The sequence below is a fragment of the Oryzias latipes genome, chromosome 13 (genome assembly GCF_002234675.1).
Source record: "Oryzias latipes chromosome 13, ASM223467v1".
Classification (NCBI taxonomy): domain Eukaryota; kingdom Metazoa; phylum Chordata; class Actinopteri; order Beloniformes; family Adrianichthyidae; genus Oryzias; species Oryzias latipes.
Window position 1 is genome coordinate 17,916,920 of NC_019871.2, and position 25,369 is coordinate 17,942,288.

At 41.5% G+C, this 25,369-nt stretch overlaps 3 protein-coding genes and 1 long non-coding RNA gene across 6 annotated transcripts; 1 reads left to right on the forward strand and 3 right to left on the reverse strand.

The window, feature by feature from the left end:
• Positions 1-985: 985 nt before the first annotated feature.
• Positions 986-13,728, reverse strand: LOC101155212 (ras and Rab interactor 2). Of its 2 annotated transcripts, XM_011482631.3 has the most exons (11): positions 13,467-13,728; positions 13,108-13,273; positions 5,616-5,721; positions 5,072-5,144; positions 4,839-4,927; positions 4,635-4,717; positions 3,407-3,620; positions 2,673-3,323; positions 2,277-2,594; positions 2,070-2,201; positions 986-1,990 (listed from the first exon to the last, which is right to left on the reverse strand). In XM_011482631.3, coding segments are annotated over exons 1-11 (2,286 nt in total). In that variant the 5' UTR covers positions 13,469-13,728; the 3' UTR covers positions 986-1,538. The 2 variants fall into 2 exon arrangements, with proteins under 2 accessions (XP_011480933.1, XP_020563977.1); XM_020708318.2 differs by lacking the exon at positions 13,467-13,728 and having other exon boundaries at positions 13,108-13,427.
• On the forward strand, positions 13,554-15,838 carry LOC111948424. The gene is made up of 2 exons (XR_002874427.1): positions 13,554-13,648; positions 13,992-15,838. It is a non-coding gene; the product is annotated as an uncharacterized LOC111948424 (long non-coding RNA).
• On the reverse strand, positions 15,589-22,010 carry sirt2 (sirtuin 2). The gene is made up of 16 exons (XM_023961476.1): positions 21,873-22,010; positions 21,708-21,754; positions 20,680-20,728; positions 19,347-19,457; positions 19,235-19,276; positions 19,049-19,155; positions 18,893-18,949; positions 18,744-18,812; positions 18,537-18,666; positions 18,406-18,465; positions 18,245-18,300; positions 18,091-18,167; positions 17,942-17,993; positions 17,777-17,844; positions 16,725-16,791; positions 15,589-16,322 (listed from the first exon to the last, which is right to left on the reverse strand). Exons 1-16 carry the CDS (start codon positions 21,886-21,888, stop codon positions 16,194-16,196), a joined length of 1,137 nt encoding a protein of 378 aa, XP_023817244.1. The 5' UTR covers positions 21,889-22,010; the 3' UTR covers positions 15,589-16,193.
• A 365-nt stretch (positions 22,011-22,375) lies between these two features.
• dmac2 (distal membrane arm assembly complex 2) lies at positions 22,376-24,422 on the reverse strand. 2 transcript variants are annotated; one of them, XM_004075455.4, is made up of 6 exons: positions 24,324-24,422; positions 23,775-23,962; positions 23,506-23,586; positions 23,184-23,323; positions 22,882-23,044; positions 22,376-22,799 (listed from the first exon to the last, which is right to left on the reverse strand). In XM_004075455.4, exons 1-6 carry the CDS (start codon positions 24,339-24,341, stop codon positions 22,643-22,645), a joined length of 747 nt encoding a protein of 248 aa, XP_004075503.1. In that variant the 5' UTR covers positions 24,342-24,422; the 3' UTR covers positions 22,376-22,642. The 2 variants fall into 2 exon arrangements, with proteins under 2 accessions (XP_004075503.1, XP_023817245.1); XM_023961477.1 differs by having other exon boundaries at positions 24,327-24,356.
• Positions 24,423-25,369: the final 947 nt, after the last annotated feature.

Here is a 25,369-nt window from a genome sequence, read left to right on the forward strand (position 1 = left end):
TGAACAAAGAGCTGATTTCCTGGAGATGGAAAATGTTTTTAGATCAGTTAATGAGGGCAATTTCTCCACGGCGCACTTGACCATCTCCCACAGCACACTAGTGTGCCGCGGCACACTGGTTGAAAAACACTAGTGTAGTGGATGGTTCTGTAGTAGATGGTTGTGTAGTAGATGGTTGTGTGGTGGATGGTTGTGTAGTGGATGGTTCTGTAGTAGATGGTTCAGTAGTGGATGGTTGTGTGGTGGATGGTTGTGTAGTGGATGGTTCTGTAGTAGATGGTTGTGTAGTGGATGGTTGTGTGGTGGATAGTTGTGTAGTGGATGGTTCTGTAGTAGATGGTTGTGTAGTGGATGGTTGTGTGGTGGATGGTTAGGCTCTCATGTGTAATTTCATATCTTTAACCTTCATTTTCTTCTAAGTTTTTGATTTATTAAAATTTTTGATTCATTTTTAACAACCAAAATAAGAAAATAACATCAATTGCTTTACTGTCTTGGGTTAGTAAAACATAAAACCAATGGTTTAAAAAGATGTTTGTACTTTACCTTTTGATTGTGCAGGCATTTAAGAGTTCAGCATTTATCCTGTTATTCCTCTACACATCTGCTCGTACATGAAGTCAAAAGTGTTTATTGTAGTTTTAGTTTTTCTGCATTAGTTAGTTTTGACTTCATCTGTTGAGATTTCTTTTGTTAGTCAGGACAGTAGTGCCTTTTTCACTGTCATTAGAATGCTGCCCTCTAGTGGTCCAATGATAGAGGTGACATAGTTTGTGAAAATTCAGACCTTTCAAATTTGCTACTTTTGAATAAAGTTAAACCATGTTTATTTGATCCATACAGTACATACCAAGAGTTTGTAATGTAAAGTTCTACACAATTAAACATTTCTTTTGTAGAATTTTCAGAGCTCTATAACTCCAGTGTGTCAGAGACCGAGGGTTAAACAGCGCTACTGCTTAAGAAGCCAATGAGACACAGTAAATATAAGCAGTGTTTTTACTTTACTTTCAATATATGAATACATTTACACATTAAATACAATTGTCCTGTATCTAAGAAACCAGTACCAAAAAATACTAGCAGTACAATACTCCGCCCTCCTCTGAAAAGCTTAAAAAATAAAGAATGAAACTAAAGCTTTCTAATATGCGTTGACAGACAGCCAATAACAGGCAACTTTATAGTGATCAATGTGATCGCTGAAATATTTATGCTATTTTTTAAAAAGCACAGAGGCTGCAGCTCCCAGGCCATGTTTAAAAGACCCCCCCCCCCCCCCTCTCTATATGTCAAAAAAGCATCTGCTGAATGCTATATAAATACATTTGAACTTTGTGTAAACTAAACCTTACGAAATAACTATTTGACATATATTTTTATCTTTTGAGGTAAATTTCATTTAAACTGTTTAAAATCTAAACAGTTTTTACACATTTCTTAGACCCGAGACTCACTTTTAAGCCATAAAATCTTTTCAGGTACCTTTCAGAGGAACCTGGTCTGTCTGTGACATCAAAATTGGAGACAGGAAACTCTCAGATCGCTTGTTCATGTTTTTTGTGCTCTGCTGGACAGAGATGTTCTTCCTGTTTGCATGGTTCCACATCTTGCTGAGCGGCGTGGTGAGACTGAGATGCTGCGTCTGTCTCCAGGTCACTAATTTCTGGTTTCTTCTCCGACAGCGTCTGCATGACCTCCGTGCTGCCCTCCACCTGCTGCTGCTGCGCCTCAACACCGTCGTTTTGACCATCTTCTCTGCCATGTTCCTCTTTTTTCTCAGTTTCTGCATCAACGTTTTTGCCGCTTTGCCTGCGAATGGTCCTGCGGTTCTTGCTGCGGCGGGATTGGTTGCAGTGCAGTGTGCGCCTGCGATGCCATTGGTTTATGGACTTTTGAGCCTCCACGCTGAGTTGGCGAGCAGCCAGTCGAGGCTGGAAGCTGCTGATGTAGAAGAGAGAGGCGTACAGAGTAGTAAGGTAGTATCCACCTGTGAATGAGAGAACAGACTGTAAAAAAACTAATTCTTAAATGCAACTTTACAGTACATGGAAGTACATTTGGCCCACCCTCTCCCTGCAGCTGAGTTGGATCCAGCAGCTCCATCATGTAGTCTGTGTCTACTTGTAAGGTGGTCAAACTACTGCGGAGCAGCACCCACGTCAAGCAGGGCAAGAAGTCATCTGCTCCAAACACTGCTCCTGCAGAAAAGAAGCTCATTAGCTACACCCTGACAGGAGACTCAGGAGCAGCATGGCAGCTTCACACCAGGGTACCTGAGCTGCCGTTGACACTCATGCTGTGGTAAATGCTTTTGCAGACTTTAAGAAGAATCTGGATTTTCTTGTTTGGGGAGTAAGCCTCATGCATGCTCATCCACCTTTGCTGGATGCGCTCCATAGTAACAGAATCAGGAACCCCAACTCCTGCAGATCCCCCTAAGCCCTCAATGCCTTTCTTCTCCAGCACTCGCAGGTTGCTCTGAAGACACTCCAGAGTGCCATCGTTGGTCCGGAAACTGAGGATGCAGCTGTACAGGTGTGCAGAGATGGGTTTGAGAGCCACTTTGTGAAGAGAAACTTCAATGAAGGAGTCTAAAAGAGTCAGAAGACATGAGATGTGAGCATGCCATCAAAAACTGCATCATAGAGACTAAAGACAACCACACGAACCGATCTCAGAGTCATTGACGTCAGTAATGCTGTCCAGCAGAGCTTGGATGTCAGGATGGTCCAGTAGTGTCTCCCTTAGTGACGTGAGAGATGACCTCACTTCTTGTAAGAACTCTGTCACCCCGCTTGGATTGGTCCCTCCCTTCAGTGCCGTATCAACAAACGCCTTCACAGCGTCTGCAAACACGCCGCTTTTCTTCTCGCTTAGCTCTTTGACGCGATTGATCAGCCTTTTCTTCTGGCACACCAACCCCCCCAGTACCTGGCCCACGGCTGACAGGCGGTGCATGACTTTGTCGGCCAAACGGTGGTGTGAGGGGGAGTGGGGAGCGGGGCTTGGCAGCGGAGACTCTGCCTCCTCCTCGATGCTGCTGATTGACAGTGAGTCCAGCTCCAATGATGGGGGCTGCAGCAAGGAGGAGGGCCTGGGAGGAGGCAGCCAAAATCCATCCTGGATCCAGGAGACCCTGTGAGGAGACTGAGGCAGGGGGCTGCTGTGTCGCTGAGACTCTGGAGTGGTGCTTCCAAGAGTGGAGGGACTGGACAGGTTCCCGGTGCTGTAGGCAAGGTCCCGACTGGGCCTCCGGAGGATCACCTCTGCTGATGTTTCTAGAACGAAAGGGGAGTCGGCCGACCTTGCTCGAGATAGAGCTGAAGAGACAAACAGGAAACAGAAATAACACTTTGGTTCTTCTATGTAACGATGAATGATCTCATTTGCTTCCGGTTCTGACCTGAGATCTCTGTGCCGCCAGCAAAGATATCCTGATCTAACGAGATGGCACGCTGACTTTGTAACCCCGCCCCTGACCACACCCGCGTGCTGCTGAAGCGCCGCGGCCGCTTGTAAGTTGAAGGTTGGAGAGCTTTTTGGGTAAGCCAGTCGTCTCCGTGCTCATGGAGGTACAGGGGGTTAATGATGCACAGTGCCCCGTTGGTGGAGGTCAGCTAAGAAATCCAGAAGATAGAAGATAGAACTGTGTTGGATCGACACAACATTACAGAAGTCAGCAGAACCAAACAAACATAAGAACATTTGGCTTTTTGAAGGAAACTGCATCCAAAGAACATAGAGTAAACGTTAGTTTTTAAATAAACGTTTACCGAACCTGTAACTAACGTTAACTGAACCTGTAACTAATGTTTACTGAACGTATAACTAATGTTTACTGAACTTATAACTAATGTTTACTGACATTGTAGCTAATGTTTACTGAACTTATAACTAATGTTTACTGACATTGTAACTGATGTTTACTGAACTTATAACTAATGTTTACTGACATTGTAACTGATGTTTACTGAACCTGCAACTAATGTTTACTGAACCTGTAACTAATGTTTACTGAACTTATAACTAATGTTTACTGACATTGTAGCTAATGTTTACTGAACTTATAACTAATGTTTACTGACATTGTAGCTAATGTTTACTGAACTTATAACTAATGTTTACTGACATTGTAACTGATGTTTACTGAACCTGCAACTAATGTTTACTGAACCTGTAACTAATGTTTAATGAACCTGTAACTGATCTTTACTTAACTTGTAACTAATGTTTACTGAACTTGTGACTAATGTTCACTGAAATCCCAAAAGAAGTCAAAGAAACATGTTTACAATATGAGGTTATTTTTGCTATCATTCCTGAAAAAGCAACAAAACAAACGTCTTCAGAGTTTCAGAGTTCAACATTTCTGTCATTAAAAACCCAGAGAACTTGATATTGTTTGAAAAAACAGACTCAAAACTATGTTTTACAGCTTTATTTTTTCGCCAAAATGCCGGGAATCATCTTACTAAAGGTTAAGTAAGAAGAGTTAAATCAGAGTTTATTAGCAGTTCTGTATTTTATCCAAAGCAGCTTAAGTGACATTTTCTGGCTTCCTCTTTGAAAAAAAAGGAGGAAGTTAGGGTTTGATGTGAAGTGTCCTTGAATGTCCTAAACAAACCACATACCTGTATGGAGCACATGACGCTGCTCGGCTCCATTCTGGTTGTTTTCTGGGACTCGTATTCAGGCGGTGTAGAGAGCCAAGTGTCTGCAGGAAAAAAAGGTCCCAATGCCACAAAGTTTTAAAAGTATTTAGAAGAGTATTTCTATTGATGTCAGGACACACGGTGAAGCATAAAGGGTTGATTAATAAAGTAAATAAAACTCACTGGGGTCAAGCTGACAGGAAGGACCTTTGTTCTTGTCAGTTAGGTTGTGGATCCATCCAGGAATGAACAGACAAACATCCAGAACATCTCTATCACACACGAAGGAAATGATTAACTCTGAAGGTCTGAAGTGATTCTGATGAACAGACTGCTGCTGCTGAAGTTTATGAAGGGGAGATTCTACATTTCAACATTTGTGATAATCTCATTTTAAAGTAAATGCCACCTTTTACCTGCTCAGAGAGTAGAAAAGAACCAGCTGAGCCAAATCTGGGAAAGACAGTCGAGACCCAGAGACCTGGAAGGCTGTTCCACAGAAAAAAGAGCTTCAGAGTTTGAGCAGAAGATCCGTGTGAAAATGTTCTCAAGGGAAACAGAACTTTGACCAGGAAGCCCCGAAAAAGCTCTCTTCCTGTTAATGCAAGAACTTTACAGGAACTTTGCTTTTTGTAATTCAAGTTTTTTTACTGTGTCACAAAATAACATGTATTTTTTTAGATTTACAACATGCATGCATTCAAAACTAAATATTACATTTATTTAGAACTAAACTAACTAAATCCTGTTACTGGTAACCATGAGAACCAAGGAGATCAAGTATAAAACAATGAGCAGAAAGAGAGACAGCAGATCACATCAGAGTCTAACTTGTTTTGTTGTCTGTTAGTACTGGTTTAACAGAAGCAATGAATCACAAGGAAGCACAGAAAGTGACAGAAGAATCTGTTTAGGAGACAACTCAGTGACTCCACACACAGACAGCTGTTCCTGCCTCACCTGTTTCTGTGCACCTGATCTGGTAGAAAAGAAGGTCTTCAGTTTGAGCTCCAGCAGACACGCAGAGAAGACGGGACGTTGGTGCTTCACGTAGCACAAGGAAACTCTATAGGAAACAAACACATGGTGTAATCACAGCTCCATGGAAACAGCACATGCAGGTCCACTAAGACAATAAAACACAAATCGTCTGCTATCATTGCAGACTCTCCAAGCATCAGGGACAGAGCTGTGGAAATATGCTACTGTAGAGCAGTCCTGACACTTCCACACTGACCAATCTTTCACACAGCTGTCAGCGGGACTGTAGAGGTGGAAACTGACAAAAAATGAACAGATTTCTGTTAAAATTGCTAACATTGGACAGTCTGAAGTTTCCTCACAATAGTGAATTTTAGGATTTTCTCTTTGTATTTGCTCTTGTACGTTAGCTAGCTCATTTACTGTTTTAATGTGTGGAGGGCTGTGTTTGAGTTTCACTCTGTCAATGTGTCCACCTACACACAGCAAGAGGCGTTTGTAATTATTTGATGTTTAATTATCAGTTAATATTAATATTTGTAGTGCTATTTTATCAAAGAGCCTATTTACATGCAGATACACTCACTGGCCACTTTATTACTCATTAACACAAATATCTAATCAATCACATGGCAGCAACTCAATGCATTTAGGCATATAGACGATCTGCTGCAGCGTAACCCTTGTGCTATCCTAGGCACTTTAACATTGGGAGCTGGGTCATCTAGACCCACAAGACAGTGCGCTGAACCTCTTTTCTTCAATGATTTGTGATCTACATTGGTGTCCATGGATTACACAAAATCCTCTTCCCCTTTTTCCACCTTTGTCCTGGTAGGGAGAACATGTCAATGTAAGGGTTGTGTCACAGGATAGCACAAGGGTTAAACCGAGCATCAGAATGAGGAAGAAAGGTAATTGAAGTGACTTTGAACGTGGTATGGTTGTTGGTGCCAAAAGGACTGGTCTGACTGGTTCATATACTGTGGATTTACTGGGATTTTTACCCACAAAAATCTCTAGGGTTTACTGAGAATGATCAGAAAATGGCCTTGTTGATGCCAGAGGTCAGAGGAAAATGGTCAGACTGATTCCAGCTGATAGAAAGGCAACAGTAACTCAAATAACCACTGGTAACAACCGAGGTCTGCAGAACAGCATCTCCAAACGTATAACACTTCCAACCTTGAGGCAGATGGGCTACAGCAGCAGCAGAAGACCACACCATGTGTCACTCCTGTCAGCTAAGAACAGGAAACTGAGGCTATAATTCACACAGGCTCACCAAAAGACTGGAAAAATGTTGCCTGTTGTTGTCAGACGAGTCTCGATTTCCACCGCTGTATTAGGAGGGTCAGAATTTGGCGTCAACAACATAAAAGCATGTATTCATGCTGCCTTGTGTCAACGGTTCAGGTTGGTGGTGGTGGTGTAATGGTGTGGGAGATATTGTCTTGGCAGACTTTGTGCTACTTAGTACATGATTACATGATTACAACCCCAGAGCCTACCTGCGTATTTCTGCTGACCATGTCCATCCCTTTATGACTACAGTGTACCATCTTCTGATGTCTACTTCCAGCAGGATAAGGCACCATGTCATAAAGCTGGAATCATCTCAGACTAGATTCTTGAACATGACAATGAGTTCACTGGCCTCAAAAGGCCTCCACAGTCACCAGATCTCAACCCAATAGATCAGTGTTTTTCAACCTTTTTTGAGCCAAGGCACACTTTATCCTTGACAAAAATCCCGTGGCACACCGCCATCCAAAAATTAAAAAATGGAGAAACTCATAGTCTCTATTGATGCACAGCCCCCCGCAATCTCACATGCATTTTTGTGATAATTGTGGCAGAAAAAGTTGCAGCTGCTTTTTTCTAAAAGCTACAATAAAGTTAGTTTTGCGTAATAATTTTCAACTAAATTATTTGAAATTTAACCCTAGTAGTTGTTTTTTCCCTCCAGTTTATTAACGTGCAATTTTATGTAACCTCACAAAAAAACAAATATATTCTTTCTAAATAGTGATTTATTTTTTTATTTTTTATGTTAGTTCAAAGGCAACTGTAATTTTTGAACAATAATATGATCACAATATGTTTGATAAATTTTACACAATAAAACTAACATTATATTTTTGTTTTCTGTAGCTACACAAAAAGTGAACATGTTGAAGTTTTATTAGTTTTTCATTTGTCTTATTCAAAGATGAAGTATTTGAAAACTTTGAAAAATTGTTTTGTTTCTTTTTAGATTATTAAATTGTTTCTGTTTAGTTTAATTGTGTCTGTTGGCCACTTCACCTTAATCCTTTTTCTTAAATGTTATTTCTTCTTCTTAAATTTATCATATAAAATAATTCAGATGTTATTAGAAAAGTGTTTTAGTTTGAAAGTTGACTTGGACCAACCTCCAGGATGTTTGGCTGTTAATAAACTGAAGGAGAACTAAACTGTTTACCTCTGATTTCATTAAGAAGATTTAAAAACTGTTTGATGTGTGTTCGTTGTGGTTTCAAGACGTTTACCAGGGAAGACTCATTTTACACTGAGACGCTGTCACTTTAACCCAATGCATCATGGGAGATGTAGTGCAAACAGCTGCTGAACACAGACAGACTCGCTTCTCTGAGCGTTTCATTGTTTTGTTCACTTATTCCACGGTCTGACACCGGATTCTTTGGAAAGCTAAACTGCTAAAGACGAGCTTTAGCTGGTATTTTTGTTGGAACTGAGAGACTTTATGAGCAGAATCGGAAAAAGGAAGTAAAGACTTTAACCACTTCTGATTGGTCAGACTGATGACGTAAGATTAAGATTCCAAGAATGATGGATGTGGTGGAGCAGGAGATTGGCATCATAGATGTGCAGCCAACAAATCTGCAGCAACTGTGAGATGCTATCATGTCCATATGGATCAAACTCTCTGAGAAATGTTTCCAGTACCTTGTTGAATCTATACCCCAAAGGATTAAAGCAGTTCTGAAGGCAAAAAGGGTCTCCAACCCGTTATGATCTATAATAAAGTGGCCGGTAAGTGTACAGGGTAACAACAAAGTATTTCTGTGTTTATCTTATCTATTTTTGGATGGACAAGGATGCTGAGCTTCACCTCAAGAACACTGTAGGAGTGAACTCTTCAGCCTCCACACCCAGGCGTCCCAATGAAAACAATCCGCTTCTCTGATCTCTCAGTCATTCATTCATTTGTGTTTGCATCATTTATGTACAGTACATTGTTATTTAGGATTTACAGCGTAACTAATCAAACATGGCAGTGAAAAGACTATGTCACTTATAGGCGCAAAGTGTCTGAATGATTACACTGCGCTTGATGCTTTGAAACATCTGCGTTCAATCGTGCTGCACAAAAAATGACACGCCCACCATCAACTGTGTGTCGAGCAACAAGTAACAGTAATAAATCCAAAGCTTAACAAAGTTCTTAAACAAACTCATGTAAGGCAATGTTAAGCAAATAATGTCAAAATCACATTTTTTATTTTGTTCATTTGAAATGGTTTATTTCAAGCAATCAAAGCAAGAATAATGCACAAAACAATACAATCAGCATTCATACATTCATGCAAAGACTTATCAAACTTAGCATAATTTATCAAAGCATATCTAACTGGCTCTAACAATCACCATATCACATGAAGCGTTTTAAGATTCTGGACTGTTCTATTCCATTTCTGGATCTTAATTCAACAGAGAATTTTCCAGCAAAAGCATCAAAACATCTGCATGAAGAATGGACCAAACCTACTAAAGACCAACAGCAGAACTTTGACCTCCGACATAACCAACCAGGGTTCCATTACTAACTACTGATGTGAACTATTAAAACGTCTTCTGCTCTGTTATACAGGGCTAATTCTTAATGTGATTTCCTGGATTCTTGTTTACTTTCGATCTCATAGTTGAGTATTGGTGAACATTTCAGACCAAACTCAGATTTTTTTGAGGAAGAACCTACAGAATCTCTGACTGACCGACTCTATTCTGGTCTCCACAGGAGTAGGCAGGTTGGCTGAGCTCCAACACTCGACTTTTCTACCAGCATGACTTATGGACTTTCTGCTACAATGACTGAGCTGTTCCTGTATTGTTTGGCCCGATTCTGGACAAACTCAAGCGCTGGAGAAAACTGAGCATCACTTAGACCTGACAGTACAACACACACACACACAAACACGCATACACATACAGACAGGAAGTGGCTTTTAGACTCAAAGAAATAGTGTTTCCTTGAAAAAGCCTACAACAGAAATAAGTTTCACTGTGGATTTTTCTCAAAAAACAGGTCAAACTGTGGTTTATTCTGTTATTTCTTTAACACTGAAACTATTAAACCAGTTGTTAATTGTTCTCACTAAACCGCTGTTTTCTTTTCTTTTTTAAAAAAAGCCCCACTGCCACTTCAAGGTTCGTATTTCCTGCAAGCGAGAGAGCTGTTGATACAGATGACGAAATACACTTTTCTTTATGACTTACCGTGTCTGTCTGCTGCAGGCATGTCCTGACAGTAATGACAGTTTCTTGTTTGCACTCGCTTTATTCAGAACTACTTCTGCATTTAGATTGAAAGCAGTTTTTTTGTGTAATGGGGGGGCCAAAGGAAAAAAGGAACTGCTTTATGTGACAGTCATGCGTGTAAGTGCTTGCAGGCCTGTTGTAACAGAAAGCATAAACGCTGCAGTTGACTCATTGATAAAGCTGTGATGGCTTTCCGCAGACTGAAGCCCAGAATGCAGTTTATTTTCTCCTTTTTTTTTAAATTAAACATAAAGTAGACCGGGGGGGGGGGGGGGGGGATCGTTCTCCTGATGAGATCCTTCATGATGATGCTGAAACTGGCTCATCCTGTTTAAATTGCTGTTATTATTATTATTATTATTATTATTGTTATTTTTATAAGCTGTTTGCACTGTGGGTCAAGAGGAAATCATGAGGAATGAGGAAATCATGTGTACTGCATATTAACATGTGTATGCAGTATATTTGACAGATAAAGCTGACTCTGACTTTTTGACTTTGACTGTTGGGGTTTCAGGAGACTGTTGTAGATCGATTGAGGCTGCCATTGAGGAAACATTTATATTATTCAATAGTTTCCTCCACTCCTCGCTCAAACCATCCTTTTTCTCTACAGACCCCCTACCTTCAAGGAGGGGTTTGGGGCTGTAGACTCTAGACCACTAGAGCGAGCCTTATGGTTGTTTGGTCTGTCCAAAGTCCTGTTCATTGCGGTTTGAGGTACAGTGGAGGGAGTTTACGACATTAGTCTGTGTGTGGATGGGAACTGTGTCCTCGTGATGAACCAGTTTTTGTCTGAGATTATGAACAGGTTTGAAGTGGATCGGGATGTTGGGTTTGAAAATCCTTTTGCGTTTGTCTGACACACCAGAAATGGAAAGATTGACTGCATTCTCCCTTTTTGGCTGTTCTTTTGTCCTTCCTTTTTTTTTGCCCCACTGGGATATCCACAGGTCCTGAAGACATGGTGGACATGTTCTTCTGTCCTCCTTCCCTCATCGCTTGTGCGCACCTCCGGGGCGCAGTGCTGCAGCGTCCTGATGACAGCGAGTTGGTGCTGTACAGTCGGGGTCAAACGTTTTGAGAAAGACGCAAATATAAATTTCCACAAAGTCCCCTGCATCTGGGATTTTGAGGTGTTCTCTCAAATGTTTCTATGGCATACTAAAAGATGATTACAAGTGTTTTGAAGTTATCAAATTTTCTTGACAAGTTATTGCAACTACTCAATATTTACAGTGTTGATGCTTCTTTTTCAAGACCTCAACTTCTGGACCAAATCCTGACTGATAGCTGTCCATTCTTACATCATTGATACTTGGAGTTTGTCAGAATTTTCAGGTTTTGTTTTGTCCATCTGTCTTTTGATAGTTGACCATAAGTTCTCAATGGGATGAACATCTGAGGAGTTTCCTGGCCATGGACCCAAAATCTTTATGTTTTGTTCCCTGAGCCGTAGGAGCTCCATTATGCTAGAAAATGCATTAATCAGCACCAATCTGAGGACATTGTGGTTCCTTTTTTCGATCATGGCAGTATTTTTTAGCAAAGTTTATGGAAGAGCCCACTGAGAAGAAACCCCAACACGGGAACAGTCTGAAGATTCTTCACTGTTGGCAGGAATGATCTTCTCTGAGCAAGCTTTTTTTCAGATCCCCTAAGGGAAAGGGGATTCACCAGAGAAAATAACTTTACCCCAATCCACAGCAGACCTCAACAGTCCTTAGCTAGGCGCAGACATCCTCAGCAGCCCTAAGAAGTCCTCAGCAGACCTCTGAATTCCCCAGCAGTCCTAAGCAGTTCTTAGAAGTCCTCAGCAGTTCCCAGCAGTCCACTCCCTTTTGCAGTATATCAGTTTGTTCTGGATCTTTTTTGGAGGGAAGTGGCTTCTTTGCCGTCCTACTTGACACCCACCTTCCTCCAAAAGTGTTCCCCTCACCATGTGTACAGATGCACTCCCATCCAGCCTGCTGCCATTCCTGGGGGAGCCTAGCTCTGGTGGGGCCATGCAGCTGAAGCAATTGAACTTCTCTCCTTAAAGTTCTTGATAGTCCCATACATGGTTGACCGAGGATCAGTTTTACTTCCTGCGACAGACTTCACTGTCAGGCTATTTTTGTGTAGCGATGGCTGCACATGTTTCTGTGCTGGTAACCATGGTTAACAGAACAAAGGCGTTAAGCTCCATCCTCCTTTTAAAGTGTCCAGTCTGTTGTCATGACAGATTGATCTCCAGCTGATTCCTCCACCTGTGTTGATGGAGGAATCATTGATGTTTGCTGGTCCTTCTGTGGCTAAAATCCAGTGGAAATGCTCTTCAGGGGTCAATGTTCATTTTTAAAGCAAAGAGGTACTTTGTGATCAGCTGCAGTTGATCCGATTATTCCTCCTAGCATTCTAGAGTTTATGCAAATTGCTGTTACAAAAACGGAAGCAGAGTTTTGGAGAAAATTAATTTATGTGTAATTCCTTGATGTTCTTATCTGAAGCATTCATGTCTTGTGGATGCCTCCACTTCTTGGATTTTTATCTTGACCCAGGTGCTGTCCAGGGTCATGAGGTTGATCCACATATGACTGGAGAAACTCCAACCCAACCCTGCTTTATTCGTTATTCGAACCGTTACGTTTGAGGACGCTGGCACTCAAAGATGATCCCTTCACTTTGCTTTAGATTTGAAACTAATCTCTGTAGAGGAAAACCCATCAATGATCTACTGAGTCTCCTGATTTTTAGGCATTTCTGACACAGGTGATTCTCCAACATCAGACGACAAACATTTCCTCCATGGCTGAAAGGAAGTAAAGTTTACACTCCTGTTTTCCTTTGAATGAGATTTCATTTCTTCCGTTTACACTAAGTTCGGACCTTTACTGAAATTTCTAAAAAGTGGATTTTAAAGAAAATACGTTCTCTAAAACAAACTCACCCCAGCAGGAGTCCCAAAGATGGCGGCATGAGCTCTTTCTCTGTCCCACTCTTCCACTGGACTCCAGGCCTCCTGACACCCCCTCAGCTGCTCCAGCAGCGACAGTTTCTTCCTGCTGCCCCTCCATGGGATGGCTGTGGTCCCATTAACTGGACTGTGGACTGCCCTGAACATGTGGCTACATTTGTGAGCGCGCTTGAACATCTTTAAAGCCAGTTTTGACAAACCGTCTTCTGAAACTAAATAAAACTAGAAAGAATTTTTCTGTACTCTTAGTTTTTATGTATTTTTTTTGGTCGCGGCTTAATGTGATTCAACCATCTGACAGTAAAGATTGGATATAATTAGTTACTACTTACATGTTTCCTCTTCCTGCACGGTTAGCAGTCAGTTGTCATCCTGCACTCTTCTCTCTTGAACTTTTCTTTTCTTTGTGGCGTCAACAGAAGCTTCAAAGCTCAGAACGGCATCAGACCTGAAGCAGCATCATTCTTTTCTGGAATCATCATCGAGATGTGAAAGACTGGGAGCTAAGCTGCAGGTTTGTAATGTCCTGCCGACACCTTTTGCCTTCGTTTGTCTGCATCACACGCAGGTCTTTAATGAGCTCTGAAACTCTACAACCCCCATCATGCAACCCCCCCCCGCCCCCCTCCATGTGTGTGTGGTTAACCCAGTTCTGCACTTGCTGTGCTCACCGACGCTGCACATTGACTTCACGCTCTAATAGAACTGCTTTCTACTCAGTGCAAGCATCAGAACCCGAGATTTTCTCTGAAGTTCATGTAGTTTTTAGGGACGGTTGTAGATACTCTTTAAAAAAACACAGTTTGGTGGAAAACTGTCTTGCAAACCTTCAGGTTCCATTTCCTCCTCGTGTTCAGAGTGTTAACCGCACCCTGTCCATCTCTGTGGCAACAAGATTCAAGGAAGACGTCATAACCCAAGAGGCCCTCATGGACGTCCGGTCCGACCTCAGGACTAGCAGCGAGCTGCAAAAGTTGGAGGAAAGCTTAAGGAAAATACAAACCGACACTTCATTTATAAGAGAGCTCCTCAAACCATCTCTGAGACAGGAGGTGTTTCCTGTAAAAAGAGGCTGCAGACATGGAGGACCGGAGGATGCAACAGTCCAGAATAAGCTTTATCAGAGCAGATCTTCTCCTTCCTGTCATCACAGATCTGGTTAGGATGTCCACGTCTGAGGTTAGGCGTGTTTCATCTGCTGAACCAGCATGTCTGAGCATCATCGTGCCTTCACCCCACCCACCCCCACCCCCCATCAGCTCTTCATTGAAGTTCCAGGTGCCTTTGAATCGGTCATCCCCAACAATGTTCTGCTGTCTCCTCCACCAACGGACAACATTCATGTAGAAAGGCTTGGAGAACTAGAGGCTGTGATTTTAACAACAAACTTTAAACAGAAAAATAAGTCTCTCTTTTGATTTAGTATTCATGTTAATGCGCTTTAACCAACGTTTAGCTCAGAACCTTAACTTCCAGAACCGCTTTAACACTGACATTCTGAAGAATCTCTGGGTTCTTCTTTACCGCAGTTTGAGCCTCCTACGTAAGAACTACATAGGAGGTTCCTTCAATAACAGCCCTGGAGCTGCAGAGAGGTGCATACGTCAAATACTTTAATTTAACTCGTCCGTCTTAGACATTAATTCGGTGAGTTTATCTTTACCGGAGATCCCTGGCGCTGAAATGTTCTCAGTCAGAACATGAATCAAACCAGGCAGCTGATATTTCTGATGCTTATGCTCCATTAGATTACTTTAAATTTAAGGTTCATTGGTGTCTCCTTCAGAGTTCCTCTGGAGTCAGATGAATGAAAGCAGAAACTGTGCTGGTGCCATTGTCAGAGATGAAGAGTAGTTATTTAGTTTGAGAATGTTTCATGTTTTCGTGATTTATTGGAGTGTGAGAATAGGAGATCTAGAGCTGATCATCCGAATTCAGCTTCGGTCTTCTCACTAAAACGAAAGGATGGATGAAGTTTTTCCATCCATGAAAAACCAAAAGTGACTTTTCAATCTGTTGCAGGTTGGTATAAACGCGGTCAGTGTTGTTGTTTTTCAATTTGGCATAGATTTAGTTTCCAAATTTGGATTTCTTTAAATCATTAAGTTTTCTCTTTATCTTCTCAATTTGTGGGGGAGAACTCAGAACATCCAATCCCACAATGCAATAGCTCCTGGTCCCTGAACTCTGCTTTATTCACTTCAGATGACTAAAGTAGGTGTGATTTTTGCTTGGAAAGTTTTGACTCAAACTTTGAAACAATAAGTTGAACAAAGGAGGGACTTCCTGGTCTTTAGAAGGTTTTTAAAAGCCCAGAAGTAACCAAACCTATTTTCCCATAAAGTAAAAATGATGTAGAAAATTCTTTTGAGCCCAAACAGGTTAAAAAGGGTAGATAAAGTTTGTTACAAATCAATGTATGGGTGTGTTGGATAAACAGAGGACAAAGAAAACTGAACCAAGGTTGAGTTTATTGCAGGTTTTGCTTTAGTCGATCACAAACCTGGATCTCAGCTTCAGTTGCTGATAATTTCAGTTCATCGAAGCTTATGTTTTTTCTGATCTTGGGTTTCAACAGTTTTTTTCTGTTCAATTTCAATTCTGTTCTGCCGATGTCTTATTTTTACATTTATTATAAAAACCTGCTGCATTTCTTCAAACCAAGACTTTTTGAAATAAGCATCAGAATTAAGAGACGATGAAACACTTCAAGTTAAAGAGATTAAATATGATTAAAAATCACTAAACTAAGTTAAAGAAAAACAGAGTTACTTTTCTGCAAAGAACATTTGGGATGTAAACAGTTTCACTTTGAAATGCTATAAATAGCAAATTTTTGATTTTTATGTTCGTCTCACTGCAGAGTCAAACGAGCTGCAGACCATCTCACCTGGTTTCAGTTTTAGTCAAACAGGAAGCATAACTGTGCGGGCTGCAGTCACATGATGAGCGACAGCAGAAAGCGTGGAAAAGTCACAAAAGTGCAAAAGATATTAGAATTTTGACATCAGCCTGAAGTCTTGATCCAACTTAGATACCAGCCGTCGGCTTAAGTGAGGTCACTCCTCTGGCTTCACAGAGGACGAGCTGGCTTTGGCCGCCGCTCCTCCAGCTTCTCCAGGCTGCTCCTTCTTGTCTTTACTGTCGATCTGAGCGTGCTCCTGCTTCACCAGAGCCTCCAGCTCGGCCTGTGGAGGACAGACGGCAGAAGATGGAGTCTTATATGTGCCGTGCTCAGAGGAAAGCAGCTTCATTCAAGAACATCATCTGAAAGTTACACACACTAGCAGCAGTGAAAAGTTCATTTTGTTGCCGTTTTTTTTTTTTCAATGAACCTTAAAAAAACTATTATAAATTATATAAATCAATGAATCCAATCAAACTTCACTGAATAAGAGAAATACTGGTTTATATATTTATGAATTTATTTCGCTTGAAAGCAGTTCTATTTTGGCATTTTTTTGTATTTCTTTATTAAAAACAAACAAAACCAAAACAAATGGGTCGATTCAGTGGTTAAGCAGGAAGGTGCTTTCTGGATTCTGTGGGGAAAAAAGTTCAGAGAGGATCTGAGTAGGAGCAGGAGATACCTTCCAGCCCAGCAGGTCAGCCAGAGCCAGGCAGCCGTCATCACAGGAACTGATGTGAGCCACATCCCTGCAGAGAGCGACCGACCGTTAGCAGTAAAAACCCAGGGCTTTCCGCTTTCAATTAAAAAGAATTAAAAAATTAAAAAGTTATCGTTTTTAATTTAAGAAAGAAAGAATTTTGAAGAAAGAAAAAAATGTAATTTAAGAAAGAAAGAATTTTGAAGAAAGAAAAAAAACATCCTGGTTGAAAATGCCGTTCTCAGGACACAAGTCAGATGTGAACAAATAAAACTAAGACAAAGAAGAAAAACGTCACAGAGTTTTTCAGTGAAGTGGAGTTGATCATCTCAGGTCCTAAATCTTCTCTGAATCTAAACAGGATCTCCTGAAAAAGAAAATCCAGAATTTCTCTAACACAGTTCTTTATTTAAGAACACATGTGAAGCCCCACAAGGACGATGAAGCCTCAAAACATCTTTGCTCCAAATAAAAGGACCAACATGAATTTCCTCTTAGTAAACCTCCCCGCTGTACATTTAGAAATGTTCATCTTTAAAGAAACTGAATTTGTCCAGAGACAAGGTTTCACTTTGTGTTGTCACGTTTTCTGGCTCACAGCACAAAAAACAGCTGACCTGGAGGCGGGGCATACCATCACTAGAACGCTAGATTTCCCTAAAGGCCGGAGCCCAAAATCACTAACTGTCAAATTGATCAGTGTCCGAAGAAATCTGCTTTTGGAAAAACATCTGTCCATGTTTTAGGTGTTTCGTGGGGCGTTCAACATCAACAGTGACGTGAACCTACAAAGTTCTCCGTCACTGGAGAACAGTCCAGAGACGCGGAAAAACTACTGACAGGAAGCTCAAACGTAAAGATGGGAGTTTACTTGCAGTCATTTTTGAAAAATAAAATCCATAAACTAAGTTTACAGAGATCCCATCATCCCCCTTTTTTTTTTTTTATAGGAAAAACCTTCAAACATCTTCAGACGCGACCCATTTGGGATGTAAGGGAAAGATCCGTTTGGATCCGCTGGATGAGTTCTTCACCTGTACGCCTTGTCTGAGTCAAAGTCCATGCCTCCTCCAAATCCCAGCATCCCCAGCATGGGGTCAGCCTGCAGAAGCAGAGAGGAACGCCACCATGAAGCCACTCCCACACCGCCGTGGCTCTGACAGGTGTAAGGAGTGTCAGGGGGCGCTGAAAACGCTTACCTCCCCTGCCTTTTCCATGTTAATAAGCAACCGGGGGCAACTCTTGGAAACCCTAAAGAACAAAGAAAAGTGTTTTTTTTTTTTTAAATCTGATCCACAGCTTCCTGTGAGTTTTGTGAGGAGGTGACCCTGCAGGACGAACGCCATACCTGCCGACTAAACCTGCAAACGGCTGCACCTGCAGAGACGTCCCCATGACAATCAGAAGGTCACAGCGAGGGAAATCCTACAGAATGTGGACACAAAAATGCCATTTCTTTGCATCTCAATTCAAAGTAGTTGAAAGCAACGTGATGATCTCACCATCTTCACTGATGTGAAGAAACGCGCCGGCAGATTCTCCCCAAAGAAAACAATGTCTGTTCAACGTGAAGGAATTTTAGCCGAAAATATTAAAAAAAAAAAAAATGATGGCAATAGACCAAAACCATTTTAAACAGCAGGATCAAACATCAGGACCTGACCTGGTTTCACCAAACTGTTGCACTTCTCACATTTGGGAATGGCATCAGAGAAGATTTTCTCTGCAAAGCAAAGTTCTAAAGTTTAGAGTCCAGAGGTCTAAATCCAACAGATCTTTGAGTGAAGACCAAACCTTTCATCCAGTCCAGGCTGTACTCTTTACGGCAGCAGAAGCTGACACAGTGGGAGGTGTAGAAGGTCCCATGAGCTTCAATCAGATCTTCTTTTTCAAGACCTGCAACTCGCTCCAGAGTGTCGATGTTCTGCATGGAGAAACCCAAACCATAAGGCAAAGGAACCCCAACAGAGCTTCAGGGAGAAGATGCTGCAGGTTTCCTGCCTGAGTGTAGCAGCGTCTCAGGAGGCCTTTGTTCTTCAGCAACTTTATGAAGTAGTGACAGATGGTTGGCTGGAGATGGACAAAAGAGCGCAGACTATGTGAAAGACGTGACAACCAGGGGGCTCTCACTCTGAAGGCTGGAGCTGTACCTTAAACTGTCCTGGGTAGAGCTCCTTCGCCAAAGTAAAGAACGGTTCTGGATGTTTCTGAAACAGAACAGTTCAAATATGGATGTTTTTCTTCATTGTATATATTATATATTTACATTATGGCAGTGTTAATATAACATGAGGTCCTCCATAAACCTTAAAGTAATCTATCTGGAAGATGGCTTCTGGGTAAGGCAGGTTGTATTTCTGCAGGTTTGCATACAGGCCGGTTTCTGGAGAACGGAAATCTGGAATTCCAGCAGCTTCAGAGGAAAAACATGGACACAGTGTTTACATCATCAAAAACATGTCAACAAAAATAAACAAAGCCTAAATACTCACATGTGGAGATTCCTGCACCAACCATGCAGATGATGTTTTTACCTGCGTGATCCAAACAAAACCTGTGAGTGTGTGAAAGCGAACCTACATCTGCAGACCCATTAACACTCACATTTGCCGCTCTTTATATACTGAGCCACTCCTTCCAGAGTCAGAGCATCCAGAACCTTCTCTGCAGAGCCGAGGCCCAAAGTGCTGGAGAAGAGGTTCCGCAGGAAGTCCACTGGAAGGAACAGAGCAGAATCACACACACACAAAAAAACACACCAATGAGAAGACAACTGCATCCCTGCACCTGAACGCAGCAGACCAAAACAGTGAGGATTCAGTTCTACACAGACCGGAACTACCGTATTTTCCGGACTATAAGTCGCTCCGGAGTATAAGTCGCACCAGCCCAAAAATGCATTATAAAGTAGAAAAAAACACAGATAAGTCGCACTGGACTATAAGTCGCATTTTGACGGGAAATTTATTTAACAAAATCTGAGACCAAGAACTAATAACTTGCACAAACTCATATGACACAATCATAGCAGACTGTTTATCTCATAATTTCACAGTAATTCTTTCTCATGCTTATTTATTTATTCTTTTCATGAAGCATCATTGGCCAACTAATACTCTGTTTTAATCCTGTATTTGTAGAATGTAGTCATTTTTATTGCATTTCTGAATCTATGAAATCATTGGAAAATAGAATATTATGTTGTTAGCCTTCAAGGTCTTATTGTAAAAAAAAGTTTGCTGATTCTCTGAGTCACTTAACATCCTCTTAACACTTAACATACCTCATACATCAAATTGACCCAGGAACATCATCTCTGTTCCTCACAAATGAACATAACAGGAGGGTTAACAATGTATTTATTTCAATTTATTTCTAATATAAGTCGCTGCGGAGTATAAGTCGCACCCAACCTATGAAAAAAAGGGCGACTTGTAGTCCGGAAAATACGGTAATGTTCTTAGAGGACTAACACACAGGAGTGATTGGTCTTTCTGTGTGTAGGGGGGGCCCAGCGACAGGCACCCTTTTACAAGGGCCCCTGTCTCCTGGTAAACTGCCCATGGGTGCCAAAGACTGGGCGGGGTCTAGCGGAGGCAGCCTGGGAATGACGGGGCTGCAGCCATCCAGCAGTGGTGATTATGTCTCTTGGGTGTTGGGCTCTTCACTCAGGGAGGGGGGGAACCCTGACATCTCTGGCTATGCCATGAGCCGGGGATGACACGGCTCCTGCTTGGCCATCCAGGGGGGGGGGCCTTGGTGTGGGGGCGACCAGAGCAGGCCTTTCCTTTTGTTTTCTTCTCTACATCCTATAACAGCATGGTGAGGCACCATAAACACTCACCTGGACGCGTGCAGTAACGATAAATGCTGGACTGGTGTTTGCAGGATGAGGAATAGAAAAAGAACAAAGGAAACAGAAAAGAGGAGAACGTACTCTCAGCTCCTGCTGCCGCCTCGTCGTCACTGCTGTCGTCCGACAGATCCTGCAGAACCAGAAAGAACGTTTTGGTTTGGGTTCTACCTGCTGATGCTCGTGTCTGCTGCTCTGTGTGGATAGGATCTGTACAAGAAGTGCTGACTATGCAAAATGTTTTTACATACATTACTGGTTAGAGCAGGAATCTCTGATTATTTACAGTTGAATTTCTGATATTAAAGGTTGTTGTAATGTCTTAGAAATATCTTTCTTGCTTCAGTCTCAAATCTTCCCCACAGCTGAAGACTGCGTTTCTTGACAGTAACTCTGAGAAAGTAGCCCTCTGGTTCAGTTATGATTGGGGTTTCCTTTAAGTTTCCTACAGATTCTTATGTTTAAAACAGTTCCGTATGACAGCTTGACCTTCTCTGCTTTTTTCTTTGTAAGAAAGAGCTAAGCTCCTCAGTGAAGGTCTGCTTCTCATCTATAGATTGTTTTTTTTCTTGTTGTTTTCAGTTGTGCTTTTATTTTGAAGCTCATTGTCTTTATGCAGAAAGACTTAAATCCAGGGCGGAATGACCTGGGTCAAAATCCTACTAACGTGAAAACTCAGAGGACGATTCGTCCACATGAAGACAGAAAGTACGATGTACGAACTTTTCACTGACTCGAGCTTTAACTGATCATTAATGCGAGAAAAGATGTCGACTTTAATCAGAAACAGGCACAATGATGCTTCCTGATTCATTAAATTACGAGAGAAAAACGAAGATGTGTTTCATTAATGAGCTCATTTTAGAATGTGTTCCTACTGTCCATCACAGAAAGTGTCATATTAATGGTTGATGAATCAGATCTAAAATAGCCTGATTTGATTCAGAAATCCTGCTGTTCATTTAACAGTGATGCATTTACAATCACTCTTATAACTTATCATATTCACAGCAGTCCTGTCATACAGACATACATTACAGAATGTAAACCTTCAACAGATCTACCTTAAATTACAGTGGATGTAATAATGCTCCCCTTTACGTTCAGCTCACCTGTAAATCCGGGGTGACCTCCTCCTCCTCCTCTGCTTTTGGAAGATCTATAATTTAAAGAAAACAAAAAAAACGTTACGTTACGTTAAAAACGCCAAGACAACAGGGTTATTATTCCTGCGGGACTTCTCCTTTGCAGAACCGAGCCGAACCGAGCCGTTCTACCTGCAGCATTAGACATTGATCAGCTCGAGCAAACTCCAACCCCGCAGCCCAGCTAAATACAGAATATCTGAGAAAAAGCTGCTGTTTCGAATATTTGTCATTCACTTCCGCTTTGTCCGTCAACAAAAACAGTCCGCGTGGTCACCGGGAAAGCAGGCTAAAAGTTCCTAGGAGTGATGAGCGTTTCGCAAACGCGCCGACAAATATTTAGATTCCTAAACGAACGTTAATTCTACGTGTGTTGCAGTTTTAATGTGTGATTAAATAGTCTAAAATCTATAAATAAACAAAAATATTTTACATTATACTTCACCAGCACCACCAGGTATTAGATGTTCAGCTACCGGTGTCTTTTATCAGTCCACTGCAGGCAGTGAGTGCAGGTTTATTCAGGATTATGGGCTTTGACCAGCTGATATAAGCTTCTGTAGTGAGAAGTGAACATACATGCAGACGGTTTACCTTACATCTTTCTAGTAGGAAAATAAATTTAAAAACCAAAGTATTTGAACCTGTATAGTCTTTATTTACAGTCATGTTTACACTCATACAATAACCTCCAACACACCTTACAGTATATTATAGTTTTTACCAATAGAAGTCATTTTCACAATTTAAACATTACTGTACTTGTATTGAAAACAAAGTTCTTTTTTTTTTTTACAAATTGTATTTAGAGTCAACATCTTCACTTTTTCAGCTGCTTTCATTGAAACCAATGAAAAGTCCGTTTCATGTCCACAACCAGCTGATGAAACCTTCCGGCTCTTTCAGCTCTCCATGCGCTCCCCCTCTGCCTGCCTCACGCTGTGGTCGTAGCCCTCAGCGATGATCTGACACTGAGGTAACATCTCTTCCAACAGGATAATCACCAAACCGGGACATGAAACCCTCGGGAGAGATGATACGTAAAGCAGCTTCAGCCTCCTTCAACAGAAACAAAAGAAACAGCCTCCTAGAGGATTGCTTTTGCGTTCACTGAACTACGACAGACATTCTGGTTGATTACTTGAGATTTCGGAGGGCAGCCAGGCCTCCTGTGGTGATGCGTGGACAGTCAGAGATGTCCAACTCCTCCAAAGAATCCTGGAAGACGTGGAGTCTCGCCAGGAACCAATCATCTATCTCAGGACAGCCTCTTAACCTCAGAGTCCGCAACTGTTTCTGCGTCTCTGAGCGGAGACATACATCAACTTATGACTTTCACACAAACATTTTAATTCAAAGCTGCGTGATAAAGTATAAACAGTTTTGATAAAGTAACTTGACATGTGGAAGGTTAGGAAATGGAAGCAGAGCTAGACTTCATACCCAAGTTTCTTAGTCCAGTGTAGTTGATAAGAGTCTGGCTCATGTCGACTTCCTCTAGAGGAGTGTTTTTGAACTTTAGGAAATCCCAGCTGAACTTTCCCCTTCTGTCTGCATGGAACCACTCGGACTGGCCAACAAACCTGAGGTCAGATGAAACCCAGATCCCATCAGCTTTACATCACAGCAGGACGAGGACCAGACCAAACCAAGAGCTTCACATAAACCCTGTAGACAAACCACAACAGACTGCACTGCGTTCAATAACCATTTAGGAAGAGTCCAATACTGGAAAAGGAAAAAGGAAAAAGGAAGAGAATCTCACCGAACTCCTCCCCCAAGCTTTAAGATATAGTACGCTGCTGCTATGTCTGTCCCATAAAACTTTTCAGTGTAGCCATAATACCTGCAATAAAATACAAGTAGAAACAAGACTGTTTCAGGAGTTTAAATCATTATGACAAATAAATGAAAACATCAAGACTTAATGTTTCTGGAAAGAAAAGAAAAACTTTAATGTCTGAAAAAACACATTTTTGCTTTCACTGTAAAGTCAGAGCTGTAAATGTGTCTTAGACTGCATGCTCTACTTACGCATTCGTTTTCTGGAGCTGGTTTCTTTTAAAATGATGCTTCCAGCTGACAAGCATTTCTACGTCATAAAATCTCTGCGTGAGGAAAAGAAGAAGCCTCGATACAAGAGGAGGACGAGATGCTGAGCTGGACATCCACTGTCGCCTAGCAACAAGAAGAGCTGAGCGCTGGCAGCATCTGTGGAGAACCTGAGCAGAGGAACCAGAAGAACGGAAGGAGGGAAGAAGGAATGGTGAGACACCAAACTTCAGTCCAGAACAGAGGGATGGAAACAAAAGACGTTTGACTACAACATAACTTTATCTGTTGAATACACTAAGAAACTAACACCATAAATCAAACAAAACTTCACGAGATAGACAAGTTCTGACAGAAGTGAAACAGGAAAAATGCATTTCTCCCGAAAAATGACTAATGTGTGAATGAAACAGTAGAAACCAAACAAACACGTGCGTTAAGAATGCAGTTTAATCTAAAGACATGCGCACTAAACCAGTAGATTAAAACACGAAGCGCTGTAGTTTAACACCGAATTCAAGGATAACTTACGACCATGGAGGCAGACATGACTGCGCTGATCTACAGGAAGCCGCAAGGGACAAATCTAACGGTTCTGCATTTTCAGGTCCGCAGTTTTTAAATTGGCCAGAGGTCGACGCCATCTCCTCATTTTTGAACTGACAGACAGGAGGCACCGAAAGTCAAAGTCAAACATACTTTTACTTCATAAAATAAGACTATAAAATTTTGTGACTTTTCAGATCATTTTTATTTAAACACAATTATTCTCCTGTTTACAAACATATTGGAATATCCATTACTAAAAACAGGAAATCTAAAATTTGAGGAAAATTAACTGCACAATAAAGTAACTATAAGTGCACAGTAAAACATTCCATTTAAAGTGGATTCGGGGATTAATAGTCTGGAAAGATATTCCAGAAGAGATGGTCTCAAGAAAAAATATATAATCAATCTATTTTGATTTTCCAGCAGTTTTTAATGAAACAAAATGTTATTAATATTTTTCTGCTGAATCTTGATCTTTGCAATTTTTACCAGAATTTAAGGGGGAAAGGGGACAAATTAAATTTATATTTTTTAGCTTCTTAACATATTTATTAGGTACAAATAAATTAATAGATTTTTCTGCAATTAAACATCTCAGGGGGTCTAGATAGATATTCTTTATTGATCCCACATTGGGTAAATTCTAGTAGAAATTCATTCTACTTGGCAGTGGTTACCCCATGGTTGCCACATAGATCCGGGACCCTCCCCTCTCGGTTTTAATTGCACCATAGACATGTAGGACCCTTGGTAGGCGGGTGCTTGGACATCAATTTTAACTGCACCCTTTAGTACACACTTTACCCCAAAACAGTAACAGTAACACACCCCCACACATTCATGCACACAAACACATTCAAGGAAGGTGGGACCTCTGATCTTCTGTCCCCTACCCCATCCCTGGCAGAGGGAACCAGGCCCTTGGCAACGGTGGCCATGTCCCTTGGGTGCTGGCTTCCTGGGCCCGGCGGCCCTCTCTCCACGCAGGGAGAGGAATCCCTCAGTATTCTGGCAAGACCATGAAT

What these genes read in the sequence shown, in the direction of transcription:
- dmac2 (XM_004075455.4), bottom strand. An exon ending in AAGCTTGGGGGAGGAGTTCG is followed by an intron (nt 23,324 to 23,505) that starts GTGAGATTCTCT and finishes ATCTGACCTCAG; the next exon opens with GTTTGTTGGCCAGTCCGAGT. An exon ending in GCTGCCCTCCGAAATCTCAA is followed by an intron (nt 22,800 to 22,881) that starts GTAATCAACCAG and finishes TTTCTGTTGAAG; the next exon opens with GAGGCTGAAGCTGCTTTACG.
- LOC101155212 (XM_020708318.2), bottom strand. Translation starts at nt 13,311, where the DNA reads ATGTTCAAGCGCGCTCACAAATGTAGCCACATGTTCAGGGCAGTCCAC. An exon ending in CGTCAATGACTCTGAGATCG is followed by an intron (nt 2,595 to 2,672) that starts GTTCGTGTGGTT and finishes TGACTCTTTTAG; the next exon opens with ACTCCTTCATTGAAGTTTCT. An exon ending in AACTCAGCTGCAGGGAGAGG is followed by an intron (nt 1,991 to 2,069) that starts GTGGGCCAAATG and finishes TCTCATTCACAG; the next exon opens with GTGGATACTACCTTACTACT.
- sirt2 (XM_023961476.1), bottom strand. An exon ending in TGGTGCAGGAATCTCCACAT is followed by an intron (nt 19,156 to 19,234) that starts GTGAGTATTTAG and finishes TTTCCTCTGAAG; the next exon opens with CTGCTGGAATTCCAGATTTC. An exon ending in TCCAGATAGATTACTTTAAG is followed by an intron (nt 18,950 to 19,048) that starts GTTTATGGAGGA and finishes GTTCTGTTTCAG; the next exon opens with AAACATCCAGAACCGTTCTT.